We start from the raw sequence: 27,283 nt of genomic DNA, 5'->3' as shown, positions 1-27,283 counted from the left end.
AACATAAATCACCAATTTATTTAAAGAACCTGTTGAACTGTGGGAGCTGCGGACTGTATATCAAGTTACAGTTCGACCTTGGCAAGAACGAGAATATTTCATAGTTCTGTTGAAAATATAACACTGACTCGACAAGGTTTATGCCGTCTTAAGTTTCAGGCGCTGGCTTCTGCCATCAGTCCATCTGCACGCAATGTGCATCTTCCCACTTACCTGTGTGCGTCTTGCAGACGGTGCTCAGCTTTCCATTTTCTTCCTCGACATCGCGTTCCCTCGACCCCCACAAGTTCAGCCTGACCTGCGAACTTAGTTCAATAAACCTTTTAATTTGTTTTGATTTGTTGTTTAAGATCTGTGTGACCTGTAGTGCATTTTATTTTTTTAAAAACAGGCAACTGTCAAATGACTTTCATGATTCAGTCTCAAAACTCCAGTATAAAGGAGTTTCCCCATCCTCTAAGAACATAAAATAATAAATCTATAACGGCATCAATTATATATTAATCGCTCCTTTTCCCTGTATCTTTCCATTCTCTTACTACCTTTTTTCTATGTATTTATTCCTCTGTATCTTATCTCCGTCGCATGTGTTATGAATTTCGACGTTTATTACCCAACTTATAAGATATACAGATAGATAGATAGATAAATGGATGGATAGATAGATAGATAGATAGATAGATAGAAAGAAGCAAACGACGGGACATGTACAGAGAGAGAATTCTGATTGCTTAACCTTAATTCATAAATATCAGTAGTTTAATATATCTGTGTACACACATGTAAGGCTTGTACAGCAGGATGTGTTATTTCCTTATGGACAAAAAACAGGTCTTGCTTTCCATTATACTTACAAAATTATTCACATTATTTATGCTACATTGAGCGATCTAATTTCTTCGTGATAGTCAGCTAATTGCTCTGGCAGGTAATTAGAAGCAGTTTACGCCGCAAAGGGCCCCGCAGTTCACCTCGTATTATATAGTTGCTCTGTAAATTATACCATATTTGCAAAGATCTTTTGAGCAAGTTCCCGGCGATCAATGGTGAAATACTTTTTTTTTCTTGGATTGGCACTGAATTATTCTGAAGCACGCGATATTAAACACATTTGTTCGTGCTCAGTGGTCCAGAATAACGTGCCCATTATGGAAACGAATGGGACAGGTTTAGAGCAAGATTTCATGATGGCAATGTATAACAGGCATGTGGGAAAATGATGGTATAAATAGGGACATCTGTTCAGTGCTGCCCATAAACGTATATACCGCGCATATCCGTGTGTCTTATATTTCATGCTATTCTATTTAAGGCCGTGGATGCAGTTTTCCCGAACACGTTTCCCGGGATATATTGATAGGAATTAATCAGTGCAACACAATTATTGTGTAAAATGCGGCAGATATGCATTTAGAAATCTTTGTACCAGTAAGACCTTGAACAAGGATTTTTTTTAACACACGCTTTGATTACACCAGAGGACGAACAGGTTCCGAGATTATTTGTAATTAAACACTATTCCCAAAGTAACATCTATCTTCCTCGAGCTGCGATTGCAATTGTCAACCGTCTGGAGGAGACGGTTGATAATCTCCTTGTGGTACCACTGTGTTTTTCTAACAGGATTCAAACATGCCTAATCGATAATGTTGAAGTGTGTGTGTGTGCGTGGGGGGGGGGGGGGGGGGTCGAGATAATGAGAATGGACGCGTTTGCATCTCTCCCATACACACACACATACACAAGTGCAGTGTGAATTTTCAGCAACAAAAAAGGAGCAAAGCTCTGCCAGAGACACAAACTGTGAAAAGACAACCAGAGAGACAAGGAGCGTCACGATAATGACAAAGACAAATGCAGATATCAATGGGAGAGGGTGTCTCAGACACGTGGAAGATACGCATGGGACAGTGAACTGCAAAGACAAAAATATGCGGGAAACGGGAAGTCACGGGGCGGGGGGGGGGGGGGGGGGAGAGAGAGAGAGAGAACGGGGATAAAAATGGCTGGTGGGAATAAAATTAGAGAGAAAAAATGATGGTTGAGCCAGCGAGGAGATAGATAAGTGGGAACCAGGCAACAAAGGAAGACGCCGGGATAAATATCAGACTAAAAATACAGATAGATTAAAGCGGCGTCGATGAAACTGAAACAGCGAGTTAATGAACAAGCAAAAAGCCGGGAATCAGGTTGTGGAGATGCGGGTGGGATCGAGAGAGTTAATGAGGGATGGAAAAGCGAAAGGATGGAAAAGGGAATAGTGAGGAGGAAAGTGAGGCCAGTGGCAGGAATCTTGGTGGACAAAATAGATATGCGGAGAAAAAGAAACACAAATATGAGAGAGGCCAATAAGTAAGTGTTTTTATTCACCTTGGAAGTACAAAGATAAACATATGACAATGTGCACTGGATAATTGCGATGTCAACAGATCAAAATTTATTGCAAGCTTCATAACAGATACCCCGGGCGTGAAGTGTTTTACAGAACCGTCCATCCACCGATTCAGTCTCATTAATTACAACCTGGTTCAAGCGTTTGCCTAAATCATGTCGGGACCTGAGCAGAAACTTAATTCCGCTAACAGTGGCGGCTACCTAGAGACAGCGCCAGAACGTCCGAGGGTGCAGGCGGGTCTGATCGGTGGATTTTTCAACGTCTCCGCGATTTCTGTTACAGAATCCAGTAACAGATACGTCCAGCTGTGCCTCCGGTTGATCTTAGGATGTAAATTAGATACCTAAAGCTGTTCTCCAAATCGAAGAAACAGAGAAATTAATCTGTGCAACTATCAATCATAGCCTGTAATAAAGCAACCGACATGGATGAGACAGATGATATGATTAAGGAGCTGTGGTCGTTTTAATTAACTTTTTGCTGTCCTGTAATGATCAAACCGGTCAACAGACCCGGTCAATAAGCATGTTAATATCAAACAAATAAAACTGGGGATGATTAAAAACCTCCTGGTTTATTAAATTTGAAATTCAAATGAAATTTATGCCGCAGGCACACGTAGAATGCTAATGTATGTTGTCTTTATTAGGCCAGAACTTGCCTTCTGCTGCAATGATAAGTCTCTCCTCTGACACTGAAAAAATCTGCTTGAAAGTATTTTCTTCTGAATTATTTGCGATCACTACAATTGGATAAAACACAGTAATCCCGGATTCGAACTATTCCCATTTACCAGCTTGCAAAGGTGCTATTACTAGAAATATTCCAGAAAAAAAACACTTTGATCAAAATGTATAAAATACATTCACCTCGTTTTTTAAAGAAATGCGCCGCGCAGCATTGTGTCACTGAGGTTTTATGCAATAAATCAGGGGGGGGGGGGAAGCAAAACCAGAGTATAGCTGGATTATTTCCCCGTTTTAATTTGCCTAATTATTCCTTTCTTAAAAGCAGCAAAAGTGTAGAAATTGAGCAGATACACAAATCAGGTAAACTTAACTGTGAAATCCTTAGCAAATGATTTAAATGCAGTGGATTTGCCTCTCATTAACTTGAGTTCCATATTTCTGATTATTTTGCACGTCAAACACAATTCGGCTGTCCGCCTTTGCCCGTGCCCCTTTGTATTTCTCTTATGTGGGGGAGAAGCCAGCACCGGGAGAGATTTGACTGGAGGAATGAAACAGGAGCACAAACCGGCGGCGCCTCCCGCAACAACAAATTCAGAAATCCACACGCCGCAAACTTTGTCTAAACATACACGGGTTAAACATGGTTTTGATGGGAAAACATCGCTCTGCAAAAATACACCTACATATTAAAAGCATTCTTGAAAATGAATGCTCCAAACTAGGAACCCTTTTAACCAATCGAATAGCAAATATTCTACAGAGTATGGAACAACTGTTCTCTTCAATCTGTAGTTCGATTGCCTAAACATACATGTCTCCAATAAGTTTACTTGTTCTCGTCACTTTATTTTCTCCCATCAAGAAACGTGTGCTGGTATCCTATTAACATCCCCCTGGATGTTCTCTGAAGTTTGGTTGCACCTGTGTGACTGAATGCACAAAGGTGTAATTACATATATTTATAATGAAATGGCACACTTAAGATATAGTTGAGCGCTTTAAGGCATTGATAACTTGTTGAAAAGTACAGCTAGGTGTAATGTTTGCAGTAAAGAAAACATTGAAAAACAATGCAATAGTTCACCTAAATCGATCACGATCAATAGCTTCGATGAGGAGCAGTATCTTAACGACTATTGTCTTTTCTGAAAACATTAAAGGTTGGAGTTCCCTGCCTGCTGCTTTGTCAGACTGATTTACTGCACCCTTCTTTTTGGCAGGAACGTGCACCCACATTTTGTGTCTCACGCTTTATATATTTCTCACTGCTCTGTTTTCGAACAGCTCGTGTTGATGTTTTGCTAAGTTGGAAAGGCGGACTCGGAGTCTCCTTTATTGCTGGTTTACTTGCTGTTTCTGAAAGGTAAGCATGTCGTTTACCCATGTATTTGTCAGCTGTTCTCAAACAAGCTTGAATCACACATATTTGACCAAGTACGATCATTGACAGGAGCGTGAAAGGGTGAAGTAAACCATAAATTATGCCTATTTGAGGGAAATATCAATTATATACATTTTAATCTATAGATATTTATTACATATGTATCATTAAAGAGGTCGGTAAGGCAAACTTAATTCTTTTATTTGTTAAACGGAGTTCCCTCCTTTTCCCACCCCTTCCTCCTTCTGGGCTGTCCAGTCACGCCTTCTCAACATGCTAAAATCATCACCATCAACAAGCTCAAATAAACACGGCATTAATTTTCATGAATACGATCGTTTCAACAAAGGCTTCATAGAGTTCCTTTTAAAAAAAATATACATTAAATATTGAACAGAATGCGCCCGCATTCGGTAACCCGCGAAACCAAACTTTAAACTTATTTGTGGAAAGGCCAGCGTTTCACACATGGTGTGTAGCTTGTCTAACCTGGGCATCAGCCTGCTCTCAAAGTCATTCATTGTTATTTATGGTTTGGAAGAAAAAAATCAGCAGGCGTTTAAGTGCAGCAGACAAACTTCAATGGCGGGATTGGTTTCGTTCAAAGCTTTAACCTGTTTTTGCACTTTAATGGATCATGGGGAGAAAAAACAGATTGGCAAAACGAGTCAAAACAAGGAGATCTAATTAAAGGAACGATTACTTCCGTGAAACTTGACTTCGAGCAAGGTTTCAGAGACGGGTGATTCTCTCGAACGGGGTTTCTGCTCAGGCTGAGAATAGATCCGTGACACTTTGATGTGATGTTACCGCACTGGTTCAACATTATATTTTTGGGGGAGGGTTCGTTGGCGAGGGGGGGGGGGTGTAAGTGGTGATGGTGGGGAGTTGTAAATACGGAAAGTATCAAAGCACTTAAAACACCAACAGAAAGAGAAACTAATCCAAGCGAACTGGGGACACACCAGGAGCAAGCAAGTGCTTGAGAGCGAGGGCAAGGGGGTGGGGGGGGAGTCAATCATATTTATTTAAGAGAGCGAATTTGTTTATATTCAACTTGCACAAACACGGGCGTAATGCATCCAAAAGTGTTGGGGAAAGTCTTGGCAGCGCATGAATTTCAGATGTTAAAAGGGGTGAGGACTCCAGGTGGCTGAGGTTATGCAGAGGACGAGACAACCTTTAGAGACAAAAGGCAGACAGGTTTGTTGAGTCCATGCTGCCAATTGAGCCCCTGAACTGCTGAGCCCTGCTGCAAGTGTTTGGTGTTTGCCCCTCTCTCTGCGGAGGAGCTGAGTGGAAGAGCGTGCTGCCTGACGTCACAATGCCCGGTGTCACGGCGGCGGCGCTACCGATTGGCTGCCGGCGGCTTAGCGGTACTTCAAAGGCGAGAGACGCTACAATTGTGGTTGAATGGGGCGGAACTGATCATTGTATTGCACACCTCGAAAAAAAAGTGCTCTGATTTATAAATATAAAAAAAAGAGATCCTCTGAGGAGGGCAGTTTTTTGTGATGGCAACTTCACTTCTGGGGGTGAGTCTAAGGATTTTCTTGCTGGTTTAATTAGCCCTTTGTTGTTGGGATCGAGGTGGTTTAAAAAAAGTCCCAGTCAAGGCAGGCGCTATCAGTCTCCTGTTGAGCCTTTTTTTGGAGAGCAAGAGGTAAAAGAAGGGCCGAGTCACATTTTGGTTTGGCACCGCTCTGAGGGCATTTGCACCAACTTCCTCTGAGCGCGATCCCACGGAAAGAGACAGAGGGAGGCCCTTTTTTTTTTACATTTCAGCAGAGTTACCTGTGAAATTTTAAATTGCCTTCTGATTTATTCTTACGATCCTCCAGGTTCTACAGGTATGTTAGTTATATTCTTTCTGTTGCAGTTTGCGGGGTTGGGTGAGGCCCAATTCTGTGTTTTATCTTGAAGTTTGCATAATGTTAAAATACTAAAGAGATCACTTTAAATGCTGACAATCTGCCGCTGTTTTCTATTGAGTATGGCAGCTCCCAAGTTTTCGGAACACATTTACTGCCAGTTTCGCGTCTAACTTAAAGGGCTTAAGTATATTTAAATGGGCGGTCAAAGTTTAAATCTTGTCGGTGGAAGCTGGCTGTAAAGGCAGTTGTTGTGTTAATGTGCAAGTATCCAACTGGGCTTATTGCAACTGTATGCATTTGTCTTTTGTTTGTCCTCTCTTTGCAGGAAGAACCGAGACTAGGATCAACTCCTCTGGCAATGTTGGCTGCTACATGCAATAAAATCGGCAGCCCGAGCCCGTCTCCCTCTTTGTCGGACAACACGTCTTTTGGAAAAGGATTCCATCCTTGGAAAAGATCCCTTTCAAGTTGCAACAGCGGTTCCAGCCTTTCCGGCTTCGGGGTCTCCAGCTCCAGGAACGGGGCAGGATTGTCAGACTCATTCAGCGTCAACTGTTCATCGGGCAGCAGCGCGTTCTCCCTCACCTCCAACACCTCTTCCACATCGCCCTTTGGCAACGAGTACTCCGTCTTTCAGTCCCCCGTCTCCAGCAGCTCTCAGGACGCTGCCCAGCCCGTCTTCATCTCCAAAGTTCATACCACAGTGGACACGCTGCAAAACAGCTTGCAGGGCATCTACCCCCGAGTTGGGATGGCACATCCGTACGAGTCCTGGTTCAAACCGTCCCATCCCGGGATAGCAGGGGACGTGGGGAGCAGCGCATCGACTTGGTGGGACGTGCACCCGGGGACAGCGGGCTGGATTGACGTGCAGAACCCCAACGGGGCCCTTCCATCGTCCTTACACGCGAGCGGGCTGCAGTCCTCGCTGCACTCCCCCATGGGCGGCTACAACTCGGACTATTCCGGCCTGAGCCATTCGGCTTTCAGCACAGCGGGCATCAATGGGGCATCTTCTCACCTCCTGAGCAGCAGCCAGCACCTCATCACCCAGGATGGCTTCAAGCCCGTGTTACCCCCCTCTTACCAGGACTCTGCCCCCTCCCCGCTGGCTGCCAATTCCATGCTGGGCAGCCCGGCTGCCCTGGGTGGGTCTCCCCGCTCCTCGGCCAGGCGCTACTCGGGACGGGCGACCTGTGACTGCCCCAATTGCCAGGAGGCTGAGCGCCTGGGGCCAGCCGGGGCCAGCCTGCGGAGGAAAGGGCTGCACAGCTGCCACATCCCGGGCTGCGGCAAGGTGTACGGCAAGACGTCGCACCTGAAAGCCCACCTGCGCTGGCACACGGGCGAGAGACCCTTCGTCTGCAACTGGCTCTTCTGCGGCAAGCGCTTCACCCGCTCGGACGAGCTGCAGCGCCACCTGCGCACCCACACCGGCGAGAAGCGCTTCGCCTGCCCCGTCTGCAACAAGCGCTTCATGCGGAGCGACCACCTGAGCAAGCACGTGAAGACCCACCAGGCGGCCGGCCTGGGGGGCGGCGGGCCCGGGGGAGCCGGGGGCCCCGACAGCAAGAAAGGCAGCGACACCGACAGCGAGCACAGTACCCCGGGCTCGCCCCGCTGCCGCTCCCCGCCAGACCTGCTGCAGGCAGCAGCCCAGGGAGGCCCGGCTGCCGCCCTCAACGGCCACAATCACGGCCTGGAATGAAGTCGCTTTAAGGAAGCAACAGCAACAAAAGTATGATTGGAACTTTAACAGAGATTTACGTGTAAGTAACAAAAAAAAGTGGGGGGGGGAAGCTGTGTAAAAGAAAATCAACAAAAAACGCACCCAACATCTGCTTTGCTAGGATAGACTAGATAGCTGAGGACAAAAAAAATCAACTGGCTTAAATTCCACCAGGTCCCCCTTCTGAAATTGTCTGATTTATTCCTTCAGGTAGAAATACCTTTCCCTACTTTCCAATTTACTCACACGATACAGTCAGCCTCCTGCCCGCTTGCAATCGCGGTTTAAACAAACCTTCCGTCCTTTTCTCGACCATTTTCAATTTTCTTTCCAATACAAAATCTTCCCTTGCGGCTGGATTACAAACCCTTTTGTTGAGTTCACCCAGAAGCACACACACAAAATGCAGTGTGTGTTCCCATCTCTGCAAAGTCGGTATAATTCGTTTGGTTACTTTTTTTAAAAAATCTGCAAATCGACCGTGCACACGCAAAGATTTCTCGAGAATCTTACCTGCTTTCCCAAAACCTTCTACCCGTTAAAACGCACAATAGGAAGAGAATTCACAGGGCGAGACGTATTCGGTTTTCCTTTTTTTGTCCTTAACTACCTGAAGAAGTTGCATCACTTGTAGCTCCGAGTGCAAATTCTGCTTGTGGAGGAGACGATTTGTATGTATAGTATTTTTCGCCTGTAAATTCTTCGACAAGTATTTCAACATGTATATTAAGGTACTTATTCTTCTGGTTTTGTCAACACAAAAAATAAAGTGACGAATTGATTTTAAAACGGTCGACGGTGCTGTGTAGTGAGAATGGAAAGGTTACCAACTTTGTAAAATATCAACAAGGCTTTGTAAAACTGGGGACATGATTAAGATTAGTTAATTATTAAATAATTACTCCACCGATATGTAGGTGCGAGACGTTATTTGTCCAGGAGACGATTTGTATAGTATTTTCCTGTAAATTCTTCTGAAAAAAAAATATTTGAACATATATAAGGGTAAATTTAAGGGGAATTTTTTTTGGTTGTTGTCAAGAAAGTTACAGTGACATGTCGCTGAATAATTCATTGCGATTTTCTGAACTTAATAGATCTTGAGGTGTATCCAGGACGCACTTTGAGAACTTTTTATTTTCTTTTTATTTTTGGAAATTGTGAAAAAAAAATCTTATAGAATGAAGCAGAGGATGTTTGGTAAATGTTGAATGGCTTTTTATTTTATTTAATGGAGCATGTATCTACTTATTTGCATATACTGGGAGTCAGATAGTTTAAAGGCACATTTCGCATTTATTTCTTAACAAGTGGGTCTGCAGCAGACCCCAAAAAATAGAATAAATCCTGGAGTAGATCTGACCTGTTTGCGTGTATTTGTTTTTTTAAATAGAAAAGTATTTAAACTTTCTTATAAACTGGAAATCTAGGCTATGATCTTGAAACGACCACTTTATGATAACAAGCTGGTAAAATATAATTAGGTGCACCTATTGGAGTAACACAGCGTTACAGACAACTGGAAAGACGCTAACGAGTGCTATAGGTTTCTGAACGCTATCGTCTTCTGTGCACTTTTAAAGTGTGAAGTTCTCTCCATTCGAGAGAAACTATCCCTCGGCTGTATTTATTACATTTCCTTTGTATCTCGGCACAGACATGGAATTAATTGTATATGAAATGTGTGTACCAAAATAAAATAATATATGTACAGCAAACTTCAACGGTCAACCGCTATTTTAGGTATATATAGTTCTACAAAAGAGAATTCAATGTTTTTTTTTAAGATGCGAAATAGCTATTGGAAATACCCCATGCCTCTCCAGGACCATCATTTTTCATCTATTGATATTTGTTCTATCCCTCTATTTTACAAGTTCGTAATATATTTTGACTGCAAAGAAATGCATGAAATAAAACCACGAGCTGAATTCTGCATGCATTCTTGCGATTCAAACCGGAGGCTTTTGTAAAGTGCAGCTCCAATTAGCTATGGGAAGATCCCCGGAATATGGATCGACAGAATAAAACACACCTTCAACGGGGAATTGCTGCCATATTAAAATAAAATAATGTCCTGCATTCATTCCTTACAAGTTACATGCTGTGGTTTAGCTGACCTCCCGAAGAAAACCTCTGAATATTGTCTCCTCGTCGAGTTAAATGGTAAGAGAGAGCGAGAAGGAATGCTCAGAACAACTACCGTTTATGTTGACATTCCAGTTAAAACTTTTTGTTGGTTGGGGGTGGTGGTGGTGATGGTTTGACTTACGTTGTAAGCAGTCTTCTCCTTTTCAATGGTTCAAGTCATTGTGTGCATTAACAGGAGGTACTTGCATGTTAAACATCCTTTGAGTTATCTCAAATAACTAGACTGCATTGCAACCGTCAACCATTGATATCAAAGGGGCTCTGTTAATTATAAAAGCCCATATGTATGCGTGTGGAACATTTCAAAGGCCTGGGTTTTCGCTGAAACTGTTCAGGGAAGTTATTTGAATATCGTTAGCTCCAGTTGTAAAAGACTCAAGGAGCTATCCAAGCCATTACAATACTCATTGTGCCGCTTAGATAAAGCTGCTGCCTTAGTAATTACCAATTAACTAGTAGCGATGGGATTTGGCCTTTAGAGGCTCAGTTACAATTGCATACATTTCACGTCACGATAAATTAAGGGAATTTACAGAAAGATCTCATATCAAAGTTGTAAACTCGAGCTAATTTATATTGATTATCGTTCTCATTCATACTTTTTTTCTCTCCTGATCATGTAAGTTGCACTGTCCAGGGCCACGGTGTAAGTCAGTTCTCAAATACAGTATGCTGCAAAAGCAAGATTCTCTTCCATTTCTGCACACGGCTGGCCCATTGCAATAAGAATGCAGTTGCAATGAAATATATCTATTTCACTATTTTGTCTTTTGTTTCCATCTCAGCGTCCCACTGTGAACAAGTCAAAGGTCAGGGCGCCTTCTAAACAATTTTGCCTGTTTGACAATCTTTGTGGTGTCTGGAATTATTGTTCTACCTTCCCATTGGAATATGCTGTTTCCTGATGGAGTTCATTTCTGTCCGGTGATGTCACGAACAATATATTTTCGTTGCTTCTTTAAAGCAACATCCTGATTTTAAATCTTGCCCTTGCGATTATTTTTGGTAAGAATTCTTTTAAATCGTGGAAGCTGCGTTTTGTTCCACGGCACACGTTCAGCCGAATTCAAAGCTCATTATATCGTAATACAAGGTGTATATAGAAAAGGGAATAGAGGCAGTAGAAAGTAAACGGTTTCTTATCTGATTTGAGACCAAAGGTTGCAGATCACAGCTCACAGATCAAGGCAGAGCTGCGATCGCTGCTGCCCTGTGGGTCAACCTGTTGTCCATCAACAGGTGAACTCCCGACTACTGGACGCTTCACAGCCTTTCTTCTCGAGGGGTCACTTAATGCAAGCACTTTGAAATCGTCCTGTGATGAAAATTACTTTACACAGCAGCCGTAATATAGATTTAAAGCTCTAATGTGACCACAGGGCTTCAGAACCCCGGATTTTTTAAAACGAGAATATAAGTTTAAATGCAGTCTGAAGGACGTGTCAAACGAACCGTTTTCTGCCGTCTCCACGTTTCATTTAGACTGCTGACAGATAATTTGGAAAATTCTAAAGCTGCTTGCTCTGAGCGGGGTTTTTTTTTGTGGTGGGGGGGGGGGGGGGGGGGGGTGAATGTGTTGTTCTGGAAGCAACTTGCGGGCTTGTTCACTGTACAAGGCGCCCAGTGAGTAATTGCCTTGGCTGATAGCCGTGCTGGTGGTGATGAGGCAATGCTAGCTAGCCTGAAGAGAATTGGCACTGTAACGAAAATAGGGTCGGGATCAGATGGAGTTCTCCTGTGTTATTGACATGGCTAAATGTTGCTTTATATCGTTTCTGGATGTGTTTCTTTGAAAACTGGTCGCAAATGTAGTATTTTTGAATTAGCCTTTCCATTCTTGAGACGAGTTGGAACGGCAACCCCTTCTGATTTTGACGATCCAGAATTGTGCTTGTGTGTGTGTTGGAAGGATGGTGGTGGTGGGGGGGGGGGGGGGGGGGGGGGGGAATAAATCGTCCGACACACATTTTGGTAAATTATTACAATCCAACTCTTTGAATGGCTGAGCGGAGTTCACCAGATAAAATGCAACCAGGCGTTCTATTCGAAAGCCCAATAAGTAAATACATTGTGTAAAAGGTGGTCAACAAAGATCAAAAACAGGTAGCGATTCGCTTTTTGTCGGCGGTGGGGGGGGGGGGGGGGGGGGCTATTTTTGTTTTCAATATCAAGGTCAAACTTTCAAACGAGGACATTGTCCATCCAAAGTTTTCAATGACAGATTTCTGTTCCAACGATGATCACATTTCCTTAGTCAAAGCTAATGATGTTTAAATTGATATTTGGAACACAAATTAACGTCATTATTATTTTTTCCCCTCTGGCTGTTAAACTTGATAAAGTGATCCATCTATTAGTTTATATTTCCAGTTAAAATGTAGGCTGGCTGAAATCCTCAGATCTACTAAAAGAAACGTTCCCCTATACAAAATCGGTACTGGCTGAGTTTTGAGTTATGCTGAAACAATATAACATTAATATATATATATTAGTGAGATGCTTTGCATGACCGAATTTCCAGTTCAGTGCTTCCGGCCCGGACATTAGCATCATCAAAAAACATCTCCCCCCAAATTAAAGTGAATCCCTGGAAGCAAAACAATGGAAATTTGCGTCTTCTTTCAGCAAATGCATCAAACTGATCTGCACTAATTATTTATAATGGTCCAATTTAGTTGAAACGCAAATGGTTTGAAACCATTTTCAGTCATTTCAGCAATCAGTCCCAGCAGACTATAAACTGCTCCAGAGAAAGCTTTCGTGCTATTAAGCGTTTATTAGGGCACCAGAAACATACAAAGAACCGCAGCGATTTATAGAGAAACAACTTACGCAAAGCTAGAGCAACGTGTACATTTAGTTCGTGCACAGGCGCCTTGGGATGAACGAATAGTTCAATATCCAAAATTCTAACAATAGTGCCCGGAGATTATGTTTATTCAGATAGGATGGGTTCAGGATGGAAAATCTGGCATTTCGTCCATTCGATTTCTCTCAACAAGGCAGGCAGAAGGTTCAATATTTTCTGTTCCTCGATTCTTTGTAGCATTTCCATTAACTTGAGCCTTGTGCATGGCTTGTTTTAAGAGAGAGAGAAAAAAGACATCCTCGGAAGTTAAAACATCTCAAGCTGCCTGACAGAGGTTTGTGCACAGTCATGTTTTAGGTCTCTGTACCCTGGCTGGACAGCGTCACCTCGCGGTTCTACCACAGCGCTACAAACACACGTCCCAGGGGCGGCTGTGATATGTGTGCACCTGCGTGTGCCAGACACAACTACCTTCCCCTCCAACTGTGGGTATTTTATGTTTTGCAGTGTTTATGTGCTTTAATTAATATTGCACCCGCGTGCAAGTTCTGCATTGTTTGTCTATGCTCGTAGTACTTTTAAACAAAAATATCTTTGTTTTGGAAACATTTTTGTAGCTTTTAAATTATCGTTTGGGCGTTTCGGTACATTAAAAATTAGTTTAACACCACAGTGTATGGACTCGCATTTCGACTGCTTTCCCCAGGTCTATTGTTTCAGAGGATTGTAGTTTATATTACACAGAAATTTGAAGAACTGCACTCCTTGAATAAAAGTACAAATGTTGTCACAACACCCGCTTAATGAGATTTTAAAAAACATGTATATATTTTTTAAAAGCTCTTGGTACACATTGGATAATCCAGAATCTTAGCAGAGTTCCAGATGCACCGGCGGATTTGCAATAACAGGGTGACCTCCGCGGGCTGGCTCACTTGCTCTGTGTCCCATTGCTCTGCAATGGTATTTATTATTTACTATTATGGAACAATCTTTCTAACACAATGATGGCAGATTGGTTTGTTGTAACTTGCTGTGAGAGCACATGCAAACTATTTAAAACGATCATTTTACACTCTTGTCAGTAGATTTTAGACTGCAGTTATACTGCACCGACTGGTTTCACACCGATATCTGTGATGTGCTGCGCACAGTTAGAAGAGCCGGAGTTTTGCTTTTACTGCTGATCGGGCTGCATTGACCTGAGACTGCGCCGTTTTGGGGAACACACGCACAGGACCATTGGTTCCTATGGGCAACTGGCTCGGATTGTTATGAGATTGCAGACCAGGGCGTTAAGTCTGTGCTAATGTCAAGATGAAATACCTGCTGGTGCCAAGTATCAAGTGAGCAGATTGAAAACGTTTTTTTTCGTGACTCCACCGATGTTATGCTTAATGGGACCAGGATCATTTCGGATTAACGCGGTACTTGCCGTTATTTTCGCACACTCCAAATGTATTTGGTTCTGAAATGGTGCCTCGCGCCATTATTGTGCGAAATGAAACCTGTGCAAAATAAATGTTATCCAGGAGAACTGCAAATAGACGAGATCAAAACAAATGTTTTACATGTCAGTACCTTACTTTCCAGCAGCTTTTAAGTATTTTAGGATTGCATTTATGATATGTAGAACTGCTTTGTTTCCCCCACTAATTCTGTCTTTCAGATTCATAACCTTATAAAGTCAATGACGAACTGGGAATTCACTGATGTACGATGTTAAACTTGTCAGATCAAATTACTTGGTGCTAAGTCTTTCTTTGACTGAGTTAAGGAATTGTTTGTGTTTTTGGAGTTTGTGACTGGTCCAGAATGTGTTTTTTTTTAAATCAGTTAAAATGTTATTCCATCATTACTGTTCAATGTTTATTTATTTCAGCTTGTTTTGTATTTATGAATCCTAAAAATATAGAGAACATTTTACAATAGTTTTCATAAATTATTGCAATAAAATTAAAACGCGAATCGATGTTTTTCAATAAAAATAGAAGCAAATGAACAGTAGGATTATATTTCCCATCTGTAGCAAGCCAGGACAATCTATATATTTGAATATCTGGGGAACAACGTTCCTCATTCAGGCAATGATATTTGAACTGCTTCAGTCCCGTTTGTTTATATATCTAGTCGAAACGTTTTAAATGTTTTTCCCTCTGAAATCCTGTCACAAATGAGATAATAGAAAAAGGACCACACCTGTTTTTTCACATTGTTGAGATTTTAAAAAAAATTACAGATACTGGAAACCTAAATTAAAGTAAACAAATTATTGGAATTACACAACAAATATATTATCAGTCCAAATAGTACCTAAAGTTTCCTTATTTTATTCTTTCTTGATGCTGGTAGGTCTGCTGTTTATTTTCAATGTTTCTTGTTATTTTTCCCAATGTACTTCATACTGATTCTTTGAACTGATAAAAGTGAAAAGTAAAAAAATAGGTACCTACATGAAGGCCATTATAGTTGTTTCATTGTGTGTTGTACATGAGGAAATGTTTTTGGATAGCTCAAGCATTTTTTCCATCACAATGGTTCCTCTGCTTTCAAGGAAAATGGAACAATAAGAAATGCCAGTTTAATAACCTGTGCCACGATGCAATATGTCCATACTTCCAAAAGTATTTGATAAAAGTTGAACCCCCAAAACCTGTTAGTTAAGCAATAAGCTGTGATTATTTAACGTACAACTTGGGAATGGATAGGAAACTGAAGAGTAGAAAACAGTAGTACTTATTGGAGAATTATGTCAGGATGGAATCATATTGCATGTGATGCCCCAAGGATTGATCTTGGGACCGCATCTATTTTTAATTTTCCACCAATGATTTAATTTCAAAAAGCTAACACCAGCTGGCCAAATTTACAGGTTATATCAAACTAGGAGAAATGGTTTAATTGGAGTAGAAAGCCTAAAAATTACAGTCAGCTGAAACATGTGAGTAGGACGATGACAGATCACCTTGAACACAGATGTTTGTAAAGTGCTGCATATTGGAAGGAAAAATATGTGACATGCGTATTTCATAAATGGTATTTATACATGGACAATGAAATTGAAATTGAAAGAGACCTAGGTAACCTGGTAAGCTTGATGCTAATCATGCTAAATTAGATCAGCAATCTCAGCAATCAACAAAGCCAACAGGACGTTAAACTAAATAACCAAAACAGTAGAAAACAAATCAGACTAAGTCCTGATCAAGCTTCACAATGTGTTATTGGTGCTGGTTTAGCACAGGGCTAAATCACTGGCTTTGAAAGCAAACCTAGGCAGGCCAGCAGCATGGTTCAATTCCCATACCAGCCTCCCTGGACAGGTGCCGGAATGTGGCGACTAGGGGCTTTTCACAGTAACTTCATTTGAAGCCTACTTGTGACAATAAGCAATTTTTATTTCATTTCATGTCTGATCAGACCATTTCTTGAGCGGCATGCCTGATTCTGATTGTCAAGACATGATGAAGACATTGTAGAATTGGAGGCAGTGAACAGAAAAGCAATGGCACTGATGCCTGGAATTAAAAGTCTAAGTTAAAATGTCCCACCAAATAAACAGTTCCTTTTCAGTCTGTGAAGGAGGAATTTGAGAGGTTATCTCAGAGAGGTGTAAGGATATTTGTGGGAGTGGGTAAGTTAAAGCTGAAAAATTACTTTAAATTGCATTGAGAGAGTAGGTCAAGGAGACTTCAACAGTAGCACAGAACAGGTAATAATGAATCAGCAGCCCATTTACCACAGTGCAATTTTTCTTTAAAGTGGCTTTATGGAAAGCAGCAAGTTGTAAAGCAGGCTGCTGATTTGTTATCACCCGTTTTGTGCTACCACTGAAGGCCAATGTCATGGCCATCGGTATAAATTAGCAAAAGCAAATTTACTACATATATCAGCAAGTTTATTTTCACAAAAGAAGTGATGGATTTAATGCAAAACACACTAGAATAATTTTGGAAGCTACAATTGTGTGACGTTAGGGTCTTTTCTGATTGATGAATTAAGGTGGGCTAAATCACCTCCCATAGCCATATTATCTTGTGATTCTGTGAAAAAAAATGGGAAAAGTATTGTCTTCAATTTTGAAGCCGTTTAAGCAAAATAAATAAGTGACTGAAGAACATTTGGAAAAATAACTAATTATTAATTGAAAATCGATTACACATTTTGCGCTGAAATGTTGGCATTGCTAAATTGAAATCAATCCTGCCATTAACACCATTTTTCATCTTCACCAATATGAATGATGTTACAGCCGATATTTACAGAGGCTACATTTTGGAGTGAAATGCAGATCTGCTTTTGAATGTTATATATTTAAAATTCCATTCAATGAATACTTATAAACTTCCCAAGCAATACTCAGTAAAAGAGCAAAATGTTTTCAATAGTTCCAAGAGTTATTACAGAAAACAAGTAATGTTTTAACAAGTTTGTTCTAAATTCAGTACTATATATATTTTTGCAATCACAGCCAAGCATCTTTGCAAAGTGGTAAAACATTTTTGACGTGAATATTGGACACACATCCTGCCTAAATGATTTTTAAGCTTGTTATCCAAAATGTCAAAAAAATCAGGACATCTATTATATCCACAACATCAGTGAAACTTTAATAGTTTAATATTTAACATGATGATGCTAATCTCTTTCCTTATTCTTAATATGGTATTTCATTGTACTGATCAAGTAATCGCTTTCTCAAAATTACATGGCTGTGAATCTACCAGAAGAATTTAATTTGAAAAGGTGTTTTCCAACCGTTTTGTTGTTCGGAGTGAAAATTCTTAGGTTGGGCCAAGTGATGGTCAAATCAGGAGGGGTAGAGAAGCATAAACCATTATCATCCTGACTATGTCACAAACATGTATTTTATATTCATTGATGGGATGGAGGCATCGCTGGCTAGGCCAGCATTTATAGCCCATCCCTAATTGTCCTTGAGAAAGTGACCGTGAGCTGCTTTCTCTACCCATGGCAGTCCATATGGTATAGGTATACTCATATGTGAAGCAATGACGTGCTTCAATATTATTTTCAAAATTGCTTCAGTGCATTTCATACATCTGAAGATAACCAAAAGTCGTTAGCTACACACTTGTTTGTGAAAGCAATATCTCTTTAATGAATACATTTTCTTCAATAGATGAGACATTTGCATTTCTCAGAATCTGTTGTATCATAATAAGCACTTCAAATATAAATGATGCAATGAATTTTATGAAAAGGTGAATTGAAATAAATTGATGGGCTAAATGGTCTTACCAAGTAATTAACATTCTTTTACATTATTTAGGTCCTACACATGAGAAAACTGGCTCTTGCAGATACATTGTTTAATGCATTATTTTCTTGCACAATTGTTTTATTTTGTGAGCATAATTATTTTACAAGATTGCAACACATTTCTGGATGTCCTTTGCAAGTATTGTTAATGACATAAAAGATAAAAAATATATCCAGTGAAATTAATGATGGGAATGACAGGTTCAACTAGGCCGTTGGAATAAGTTATTGGCATGATTGCTGAGTGCAAATTTACAGTATACCTTCAAGAGAGAGCTGGACCAGTTCCTGGTTGGGACAGAGATTGCATCAAACAAGGCGCACAGGTGCCAGTCAGAAGAGTCATATTTAACTCAAAACATTAACTCTGTTTCTCTCTCCACAGATGCTGCCAGACCTATTGAGTATTTTCAGCACTTTTTATTTTTATTTCAGATTTACAGCATCCACAGTATTTTGCTTTTAATGCTAAACAAAATAAGCTGGCATGATTGTACAGGCTAGTTTTCCTTGCCAAGAGGGACCAGAGAAGAATTTTCAAGAACATTTTTCCTAATTGGTTTTGGGTTTTTGTTTTTTCTTTTGTCTCTCTAAGGAGATTACAGGCCACTTGTTGGAGGGGGGTGGTGGCATGGAGAGGTACGGATTTTATTCGCATGAGGCTGGATAAAGTAGCTGATATCTTCTTGTTTGGTGTTTTCAAATACTATAAAAATAGTGCAATACTAATGCATCAGTAATAAACCTGCTTAAACTGACTTTCTACCACATTAATGGAAAAATGGAGAAACATAATGCACTACACAATTTCTTTAGCACTACAACAGCCTTATAAAGTTTTAAATTCAAGGCCATCGTGAGTTTTCCATTATTTTATGTTGCAAGTCACTAAATTGTCTAACTTTAATGCTGTACTGAGTGAGTGTTACACTGCCTGTGGTCTTCTGGATGAGCTGTTAAAGTGAAGCACTGTGTTTTGAAGTTCTCCCCAGTGACCTGGCCAATATTTATCTCCCAGCCAACATAACTGAAACAGATTATCTGGCCATTATCATGTTGCTGTTTGTGACACCATGCTATGTGCAAATTAGCTATTGTGTTTCCTACATTACAACAGCGACTACACGTCAAAAATATTTGGTTGACAGTCAATTGCTTTGGGACATCTTGAGATGATGAAAGGTGCGATATGTATATAAGGTTTTTCTTCTTCTTTACCTCATACACAAGTGTGCAGCTTCATTTAATGCTTGGATATTTAAGTACATACTGCTGCTACCCTATTTTTATATATTTTGAATACTATTCAAGCAATGGCAGATTTCCTGGATTTGAGTTAACCTTTCAAACACAAACAACTATAAAAGAGTCACTCTATTTCAGGAGTTTACTGAAAACTTAAATGATCCCAAATAGTCCTAGTTCCCACCTGATAAACATTCTATGTTGCTGAAGATGTACACCTCAACCTGTTACTTTGGTTCGTATTTTACCAATATGTCATTTCTGTGTAATGAAAAATGTTTCTTCAATCCCAGATGTATCTACCACACATACCAAAGAACTCATTCACATCATTTGATCAGCTGAGATCTGAAAATTCATTTGTGCTATGGGGAAAAGAATGGCTCTAAATCATAATGCTGATTCTGAGAACCAGTGCAGACATGATGGGCTGAATGGCCTTCTCCTGCAGCGTAACAATTTTATGATTGGGTAATTCTCTGTGAGTGGTAAATGGCCATTCGTTTCCTGGACCATTATTGCTGACAAAAATGCAAGGTGTGGATTACTGTAGAATCTGAACATTTCTTTTAACTGGGTAACAAAGTGCAAAGTAACACCATTCTGTGATCATGTTACTTACCTTGGCAGAAGGAGCAAAAGATGCAGTCCAACCACATTTTTTCACCTTTGCTGGGGTCTAGAACGTTAATAACACTGAGAAAGAACTCTTACATCAACAATAGAATATTACACCAATCTGAAATTTTGTAAAAACTGATAACAGTATTTCAGGGATATTGTGAAGTCATTTAGAATATTTAAAGTCAATGCTGAAACAATGTGTATTATAATTGGGAGTCCAATGAAAGTTACATGATTTATACATTATGATTCACAATATCATCCCTTTTCTGTCTATTTTGGAATAGTCTTTGTTTAGGTATCATTGCAGTGATCATTTGGTGAAGACTTGGAGAGAGTATAGGTGAAGGAACAGAAGTTGAATTTTCTTGTAGCAAGTTGAAAGTCATAAAATGGGTTCAATGAATGCCAGTTTGGGCAAAGTACATATACTGACCCAATACTGGATCAGGCCATATTTCAGGCATTCCTGGCAGCCACCAAAAACAGGAGTTAGGCTTTTTACAAATAGAAATGATGGACCAATTCCAATTTATGTCCTGTTTTGGGAAATCAGTTATTAAACAGTGGGGTGGGAGTCAGGCCCACTCGTCTCCAGGTTATACAAATGACTGGTTATAAGTCACTAAAAGATAAATTCAGATCAAAATAAAACAAAAACCTCTGCTGTGGATCCAGGCAGAGCAGGTCTGCTCCTCTGACTGCACAATATCCTGATCGCTCCTGCTCCCATTGCTACTTTACCCTCGAACCACGACCGTCACTCCGCCACCTCCCCATCACCAATACGGGACTTGTCTTCTAGATGCTGCTGGCATAAAGGCATACGGCCCAATGTTAATCACCTTCAATTTGCAAACTTCCCATGGAGATGTGATAGGCGTTGGCCACTCACTCAATTAATAATAATGAGGGCTAATCTTGGGCCTTTGCACTAGCACTTGGGTTTTGTGCCTGGGGTGTCAAAATCAGGCCCATCAGTATTTTAACACTATTGGATAGAACTTTATTGAAACAGAATTAACAGATCTACTTGGAGTGGATAGTGTGGGGAGTTGGAGTGGGGAGGTGTGAAGGGTGCTGAATCAATTTGTTTCAGAAATGTGTTTTGCTGAGGTGGTTCAAATCAGCAATGGCATGGCAGTGTCAATAAAAGCTTCTCTATGTTAGGGATTCCCAATAGAGGTTAGAATGACTGCATCTGATATTGCAATTGAAGGCTAGAGGAAGTGGAAGAAAGGGAGGAAGATGTGGGTAGACTGTACCTTGGTTCTCTTGCTTTTCCTGCAGTCGCTGCTGGAGGGAGTGATGGCCCAAAGGGACATTCCATTTCCTTTGGACTGGAGAAAGAGGCTCGCCACACAGTATGAATGGACGTTTTGGTTGCTGTTAGCAGTAGGCATATAGAACATAGAACATTACAGCGCAGTACAGGTCCTTCGGCCCTCGATGTTGCGCCGACCTGTGAAACCACTCTAAAGCCAATCTACACTATTCCCTTATCGGCCATATGTCTATCCCATGACCATTTGAATGCCCTTAGTGTTGGCGAGTCCACTACTGTTGCAGGCAGGGCATTCCACGCCCTTACTACTCTCTGAGTAAAGAACCTACCTCTGACATCTGTCTTATATCTATCTCCCCTTAATTTAAAGCTATGTCCCCTCGTGCTAGATGTCACCATCCGAGGAAAAAGGCTCTCACTGTCCACCCTATCCAATCCTCTGATCATCTTGTATGCCTCAATTAAGTCACCTCTTAACCTTCTTCTCTCTAACGAAAACAGCCTCAAGTCCCTCAGCCTTTCCTCATAAGATCTTCCCTCCATACCAGGCAACATTCTGGTAAATCTCCTCTGCACCCTTTCCAATGCTTCCACATCCTTCCTATAATGCGCTGACCAGAACTGCACGCAATACTCCAAATGCGGCCACACCAGAGTTTTGTACAGCTGCAACATGACCTCATGGCTCCAAAACGCAATCCCTCTGCCAATAAAAGCTAACACACTATACGCCTTCTTAACAACCCTCTCAACCTGGGTGGCAACTTTCAGGGATCTGTGTACATGGACACCGAGATCTCTCTGCTCATCCACACTGCCAAGAATCTTACCATTAGCCCAGTACTCTGTCTTCCTGTTATTCCTTCCAAAATGGATTCAGTATCACAAAAGGTTTACTGGCTTCACCAGGTTAGGAAAGGTGATTAGTATCACAATTTCAGATGCGACTCATTAGTCCCTGACTTCCCCAGCATTCTCCTACGCAGCATTCCTCAGAATAGCTGAAATACACACATCCCTGTGGGTGTTCAAATAGAGATAGTTAGGTAGTCACATGGTGAGCCCCACACCACATCTGAGCAGGAGCAGATATGGCAGTGGAGAGTCCCTCAGGGAGAGTGCAGGACCTCCAAGTTCTGCTCAACTAAATGTAGATACTGACTGTCAGGATCATCCACGGTGGACCAGCAATGGGAAATGTGTGTGCTTCTGTCAGAATTCCCATAGCCAGTGAGCACTCGAGGAGAGTGAGCAGAACAGCTAACCTCTAGCATTGGTGCCATGGGGCGCGATTCTCCGACTCCCCACCGGGTCGGAGAATCGCCGGGGGCGGGCGTGAATCCCGCCCCCGCCGTGTCCCGAATTCTCCGCCACCAGAGATTCGGCGGGGGCGGGAATCGCGCCGGTCGGCGGGCCCACCCCCGGCGTTTCTCCGGCCCGCGATTGGCCGAAGTCCCGCCGCTGTCAACCCTCGCCCGCCAGCGTGGATTAAACCTTTTAAACGGCGGGACAAGGCGGCGCGGGACGGCTCCGGGGTCCTGGGGGGGGGGGGGGCGGGCAACCTGGCCCCGGGGGTGCCCCAATGGTGGCCTTGCCTGCGATCAGGGCCCACCGATCCGCGGGCAGGCCTGTGCTGTGGGGGCACTCTTTTTCTTCCGCCTTCGCCATGGTCTTCACTATGGCGGAGGCGGAAGAGACCCCCTCCCCTGCGCATGTGCGGGGATGCCGTGAGCGGTTGCTGACGTTCCCGCGCATGTGTCGCCTGGTGAAGACCTTTCGGCGCTGGTTGGCGTGGCGCCAAAGGCCTTTCCCGCCAGCCCATGGAGCGGAAACCACTCCTGCGCGGGCCTAGCCCCTCAAGGTGAGGGCTTGGCCCCTAAAGGTGCGGAGAATTCCGCACCTTTGGGGCGGTCCGACGCCTGAGTGGTTCCCGCCACTCCATTACGCCGGAACCCCCTGCCCTGCCGGGTAGGGGAGAATCCTGCCCCTGATGTCTTAGTTAGTTGCACTGATGCCCACCTCCATGGAAAGAGTGGCAAGCTGAAAGGGGAATCTGAGGCTATTGAATATATTTTGGTCTTGACCAATAGCTTGTTCACTCTGACTGTCACTTCACACAGGACGAAACAAAGGGCAGGATTCTCCGTCCTGTCACACCCATTTTCTGGTGCAGTGCATCCCCAGCGGCAGCGGATTCGCCGTCCTGGCAGCAGGACAATGGGGTTTCCAATTGTGGGCACCCTCATGTCGTCGGGAAATCCGCGGGTGTGAGTGCGCTGCCAGTGATACGGAGGATCCCGCCGAAGGAGAATCCAGCCCAAAGTCTCTCATTGGTGGCTCAGCACCTCACTGAAATGCAGCCAAGTGTTCTCCAGCTCATGGCTACCTTGAAAATATTGGTTAGAAATGAGAGGGAAGACAAAGAAAGGGCACATAGAAGTGGGGTGTGCTCTACTCAAGGCACTCTCATCACTACCCCGTCCCCCTCTGACAGAACCTCACATGCAGCCTCCTGTCCCAATGACCGAATTGATCACTGCAAATGGTGCAGTCTTTTTGAGGCTCTCAGGGCGCTCAAATCCAGAGAATGTCCGTCACAGGCTTCATATCTCTCAGAGAAGGGAAACAAGCAGTTTTCCTCTAGCTCTGCTGATGCACGGGGTAGCACTACATTGAAAAAATAGAAAGCAGTGAGAAGGATTTATTAGTTGTACAAGAGGATTCATTTGGGTGTGTCCAGCAATGTTTATGACATTTGCTGAAAAGGGAGGCATGGCACTGAAGCTTTTCAGCTTCCACTCATCAGGACAAAATGCAAGAATGCCAAATTACAAATGATTGGAACAACAGTTCAGAGGAGGTTCATAGATGATCCCAGAAATCAGGGGCGGGATTTCCCACCCCCCACCTGGTCTGAGAATCGCCTGGGGGGGTGGTGTGAATCCCGCCCCGTCGCTCCGATGCCGGCTGCTGAATTCTCCGGCACCGGTTTTTGGGCAGGGGTGGGGATTGCGCCGCGCTGGTCGGGAGCCGTTGGCATGGCCCCCCCCCCTCCCCCCGGCGATTCTCCAGGCCCGGATGTGCCGAGCAGCCGCCCATTTTTGGCCAGTCCTGCCGGCGTGGATTAGACAAGGTCCATACCGGCGGGACCTGGCTTGGAGGGCGGCTTGCAGAGTCCTTGGGCAGCGCAGGGAGATCCGGCCCCGGGGGGGCCCCTCGGTGGCCTGGCCCGCGATCGGGGCCCATCGATCTGCGGGCGGGCCTGTGCCGTTGGGGCACTCTTTCCCTCCACGCCGGCCTGTGTAAGACTCCGGCGTGCGGAGAAGAAACCCCCTGCGCATGCGCAGGAAACACGGCAGCAGTTCTGCGCATGTGCCAGAACACGCTGGTGCTCCCACGCATGCGCCAACCCGCGCCGGCCGGAGGAGGCCCTCCGGCGCCGGTTGGCGCCGCGCAAACCCCTCCAGTGCCGGCCTCGCCCCCGGAAGTGCGAAGGATTCCGCACATTCCTGGCGGCCCAACGCCGGAGTGGTTCGCGCCACTCCTTGGCGCCGTTACGGCCTGCCCCGCCAATTGCGGGAGAATCCCGGCCCAGGGATTTGTCATATGAAGTGAGATTGAGCAGTTTAGGCCAAACACCCTAAAGTTTAGAAGAATGAGGGCAAATCAAATTGAGGCGCATAAGATGATAAAAGGTATGGAAAAAGTAGACGTGGAGCAGATGCTTCCTTTTGTGGGGCATTCTCGAAAGAGTCTCAGGAGAAGGGGTAGCAAATTTGAAACAGAGATGAGTAGAAACTACTTCTCCCAAAGGATCATGAATCTGTGGAATTCGCTACCCCAGAATGGGTTGGATGCTGGGACAGTGAGTAAATTTAAGGAGGAGATAGACATATATTTAATTAGTAATAGGTTGAAGGGTGATGGAGAATGTGCAGGAAAGTGGAGCTCAGGCCATGATGAGACCAGCCATGATCCTATTGAACAGTGGGGCAGGCTGGAGAGGCTAAATTGCCTACTCCTGCTTTTAGTTCTTATGTTGTTATGTTCTAAGAAAGAACTATTTTGTCTAATTCCACCTTCAAGCTCTTAGTCTGTAACCCTGTAGGTAACAGCACCTCAAGCACATATCAGATTAATAAGGGGATATCTTGATTAATAAGGAGATCAGGGGTTAGGGGAGAAGGCAGGAGAATGGGGATGAGAAATATATTCGCCATGATTGAATGGCGGAGCAGGCACAATGAGCAGAATGGCCTAAATCGGCTCCAAAATCTTATAGTCTTCTGCCACAGAAGAAAATGGATGCTGATTGGTTAGCAAGTCAATTCTGATTGGCTCAGGTGTTGCCATGGAGTAAACAACTGGGAGCAATAGGCTACCCATGCTTCTGTAGACATTTTGGTTTCTGTTTTGCAAGCACAGGTTGGTTGAGATGTGCACTGCCTATTATGGAAAGCTGGAGGAACATATATGATTTGATCAGCTGGACCATCCACAAAGCAAGGGGGATTTTCTGGCCCTGTTTTCGCCAGGAGGGCGGAGAATCTTATTTTTTTAAATTTAGAGTACCCAATTCATTTTTTCCAACTATGGGGCAATTTAGCATGGCCAATCCACCTACCCTGCACATCTTTGGGTTGTGGGGGTGAAACCCATGCAAACACAGTGAGAATGTGCAAACTCCATGCGCACAGTGACCGAGAGCCAGGATTGAACCTGGGACCTCGGTGCCGTGAGACAGCAGTGCTAACCACTGTGCCACCGTGCTGCCCTGGGAGGGCAGAGAACCTAACAGGAGTCCCCAGCAGCTTTATTGCCATTAGGATTTCCCATTCCGATTGTCCCTGCCCCCCCCTCCCCCCCACCCCCCCACTCCCCGGCATAAGAGTGGGATCCCAATTACCATACATTTTAATATCATCAAATGTTTCATCAAATGGAGTGTAATCATCAGCAAAGACTGATTGTGCTGAGAGTTCAGCTTCTGCATTGTAACGTCTGTGTATATCTATGCAAATCATGTAAAATGCATCCCCAATGGGAAAGATTTTCTATCTGTGCTAAATGCAAAAAAAATCTGTTTATAGAGAACTGGCTTGGAAACTATCTACACACAGCGTATAAAGAGGAAATCAGCCCCACTTTTTGCATGCAGTCCTCTTTCCCTTTTATCAAACATTATTTTCCTTAGGCTGATAAAAAAAACATGTTCCTGATCAATATCCAGTGCCTTTTTAGTAACAGCAAATGGGGACACCATTAAACACTGATGTGATGTGTTTATTTTCAAACAGTCAGCCAGTACTCACACTAGCCAAAGGCTGCGGAACATACCTGATGGTGAGATGCCACTTCTGGTAGAAGAAAATTGGAGGGAGGGGAGAATATTGGAGACATATTAAATCATTTGTTTCTAGCATTAAAAAAGATAATAAATATTTGCATGTTGAAACATTCAACACCTCAAAGTACTTCTCACACCAATTTTAAAGTGCTAAGGCTGTTATATAGGCACACGTGACAGCAGCACCATTCATCCAACAATCATAAGGTGAATGAATAGCTGTGATGATCTGTGAGGAAGGTATTTTAATCAAGACCTGAGAGAACGCTCTATTCACCTTTGAATAGTGCCATGGGATCTCTATCAACCATGTTTAAAGAGCATAATGGGCCAGATATTTGTGGAGTTGGGCTGACTCCAGAGGACTTTAAGATGGCAGGCAGGACCTGGATGTGGAATTCCCATCCCATTTCAGGCATGTTCCATTTTTTCCAGCACGGGAAAGATACAGGATGTGAATCACAGAGG

General features: G+C 43.0%; 1 protein-coding gene and 1 long non-coding RNA gene across 4 annotated transcripts; one reads left to right on the top strand and one right to left on the bottom strand.

Annotated features, from left to right (window-relative positions):
* Nucleotides 1-2,348: 2,348 nt before the first annotated feature.
* LOC140425198 (uncharacterized) lies at nt 2,349-5,297 on the bottom strand. Its single transcript, XR_011947787.1, has 2 exons — nt 4,172-5,297; nt 2,349-4,016 (listed from the first exon to the last, which is right to left on the bottom strand). It is a non-coding gene; the product is annotated as an uncharacterized lncRNA (long non-coding RNA).
* sp8b (sp8 transcription factor b) lies at nt 4,372-8,865 on the top strand. Of its 3 annotated transcripts, none has more exons than XM_072509210.1 (2): nt 4,372-4,450; nt 6,668-8,865. In XM_072509210.1, the coding sequence occupies exon 2, from the start codon at nt 6,701-6,703 to the stop codon at nt 8,048-8,050; it is 1,350 nt and encodes a 449-aa protein (XP_072365311.1). In that variant the 5' UTR covers nt 4,372-4,450; nt 6,668-6,700; the 3' UTR covers nt 8,051-8,865. The 3 variants fall into 3 exon arrangements, with proteins under 3 accessions (XP_072365311.1, XP_072365309.1, XP_072365310.1); XM_072509208.1 differs by lacking the exon at nt 4,372-4,450 and adding an exon at nt 5,863-6,003; XM_072509209.1 differs by lacking the exon at nt 4,372-4,450 and adding an exon at nt 6,011-6,318.
* Nucleotides 8,866-27,283: the final 18,418 nt, after the last annotated feature.

This window comes from Scyliorhinus torazame, chromosome 6 (genome assembly GCF_047496885.1).
Source record: "Scyliorhinus torazame isolate Kashiwa2021f chromosome 6, sScyTor2.1, whole genome shotgun sequence".
NCBI lineage: Eukaryota > Metazoa > Chordata > Chondrichthyes > Carcharhiniformes > Scyliorhinidae > Scyliorhinus > Scyliorhinus torazame.
Note: the sequence above shows the minus strand (reverse complement) of the source record. Positions and strands in the feature narration are given on the sequence as shown.

Excerpts from the sequence above, each read along its gene's own strand:
- sp8b (XM_072509208.1), top strand. The coding sequence starts at position 5,983 with ATGGCAACTTCACTTCTGGGG. Across the intron at positions 6,004-6,667 it reads TGGCAACTTCACTTCTGGGG|GAAGAACCGAGACTAGGATC; the intron begins GTGAGTCTAAGG and ends CTCTCTTTGCAG.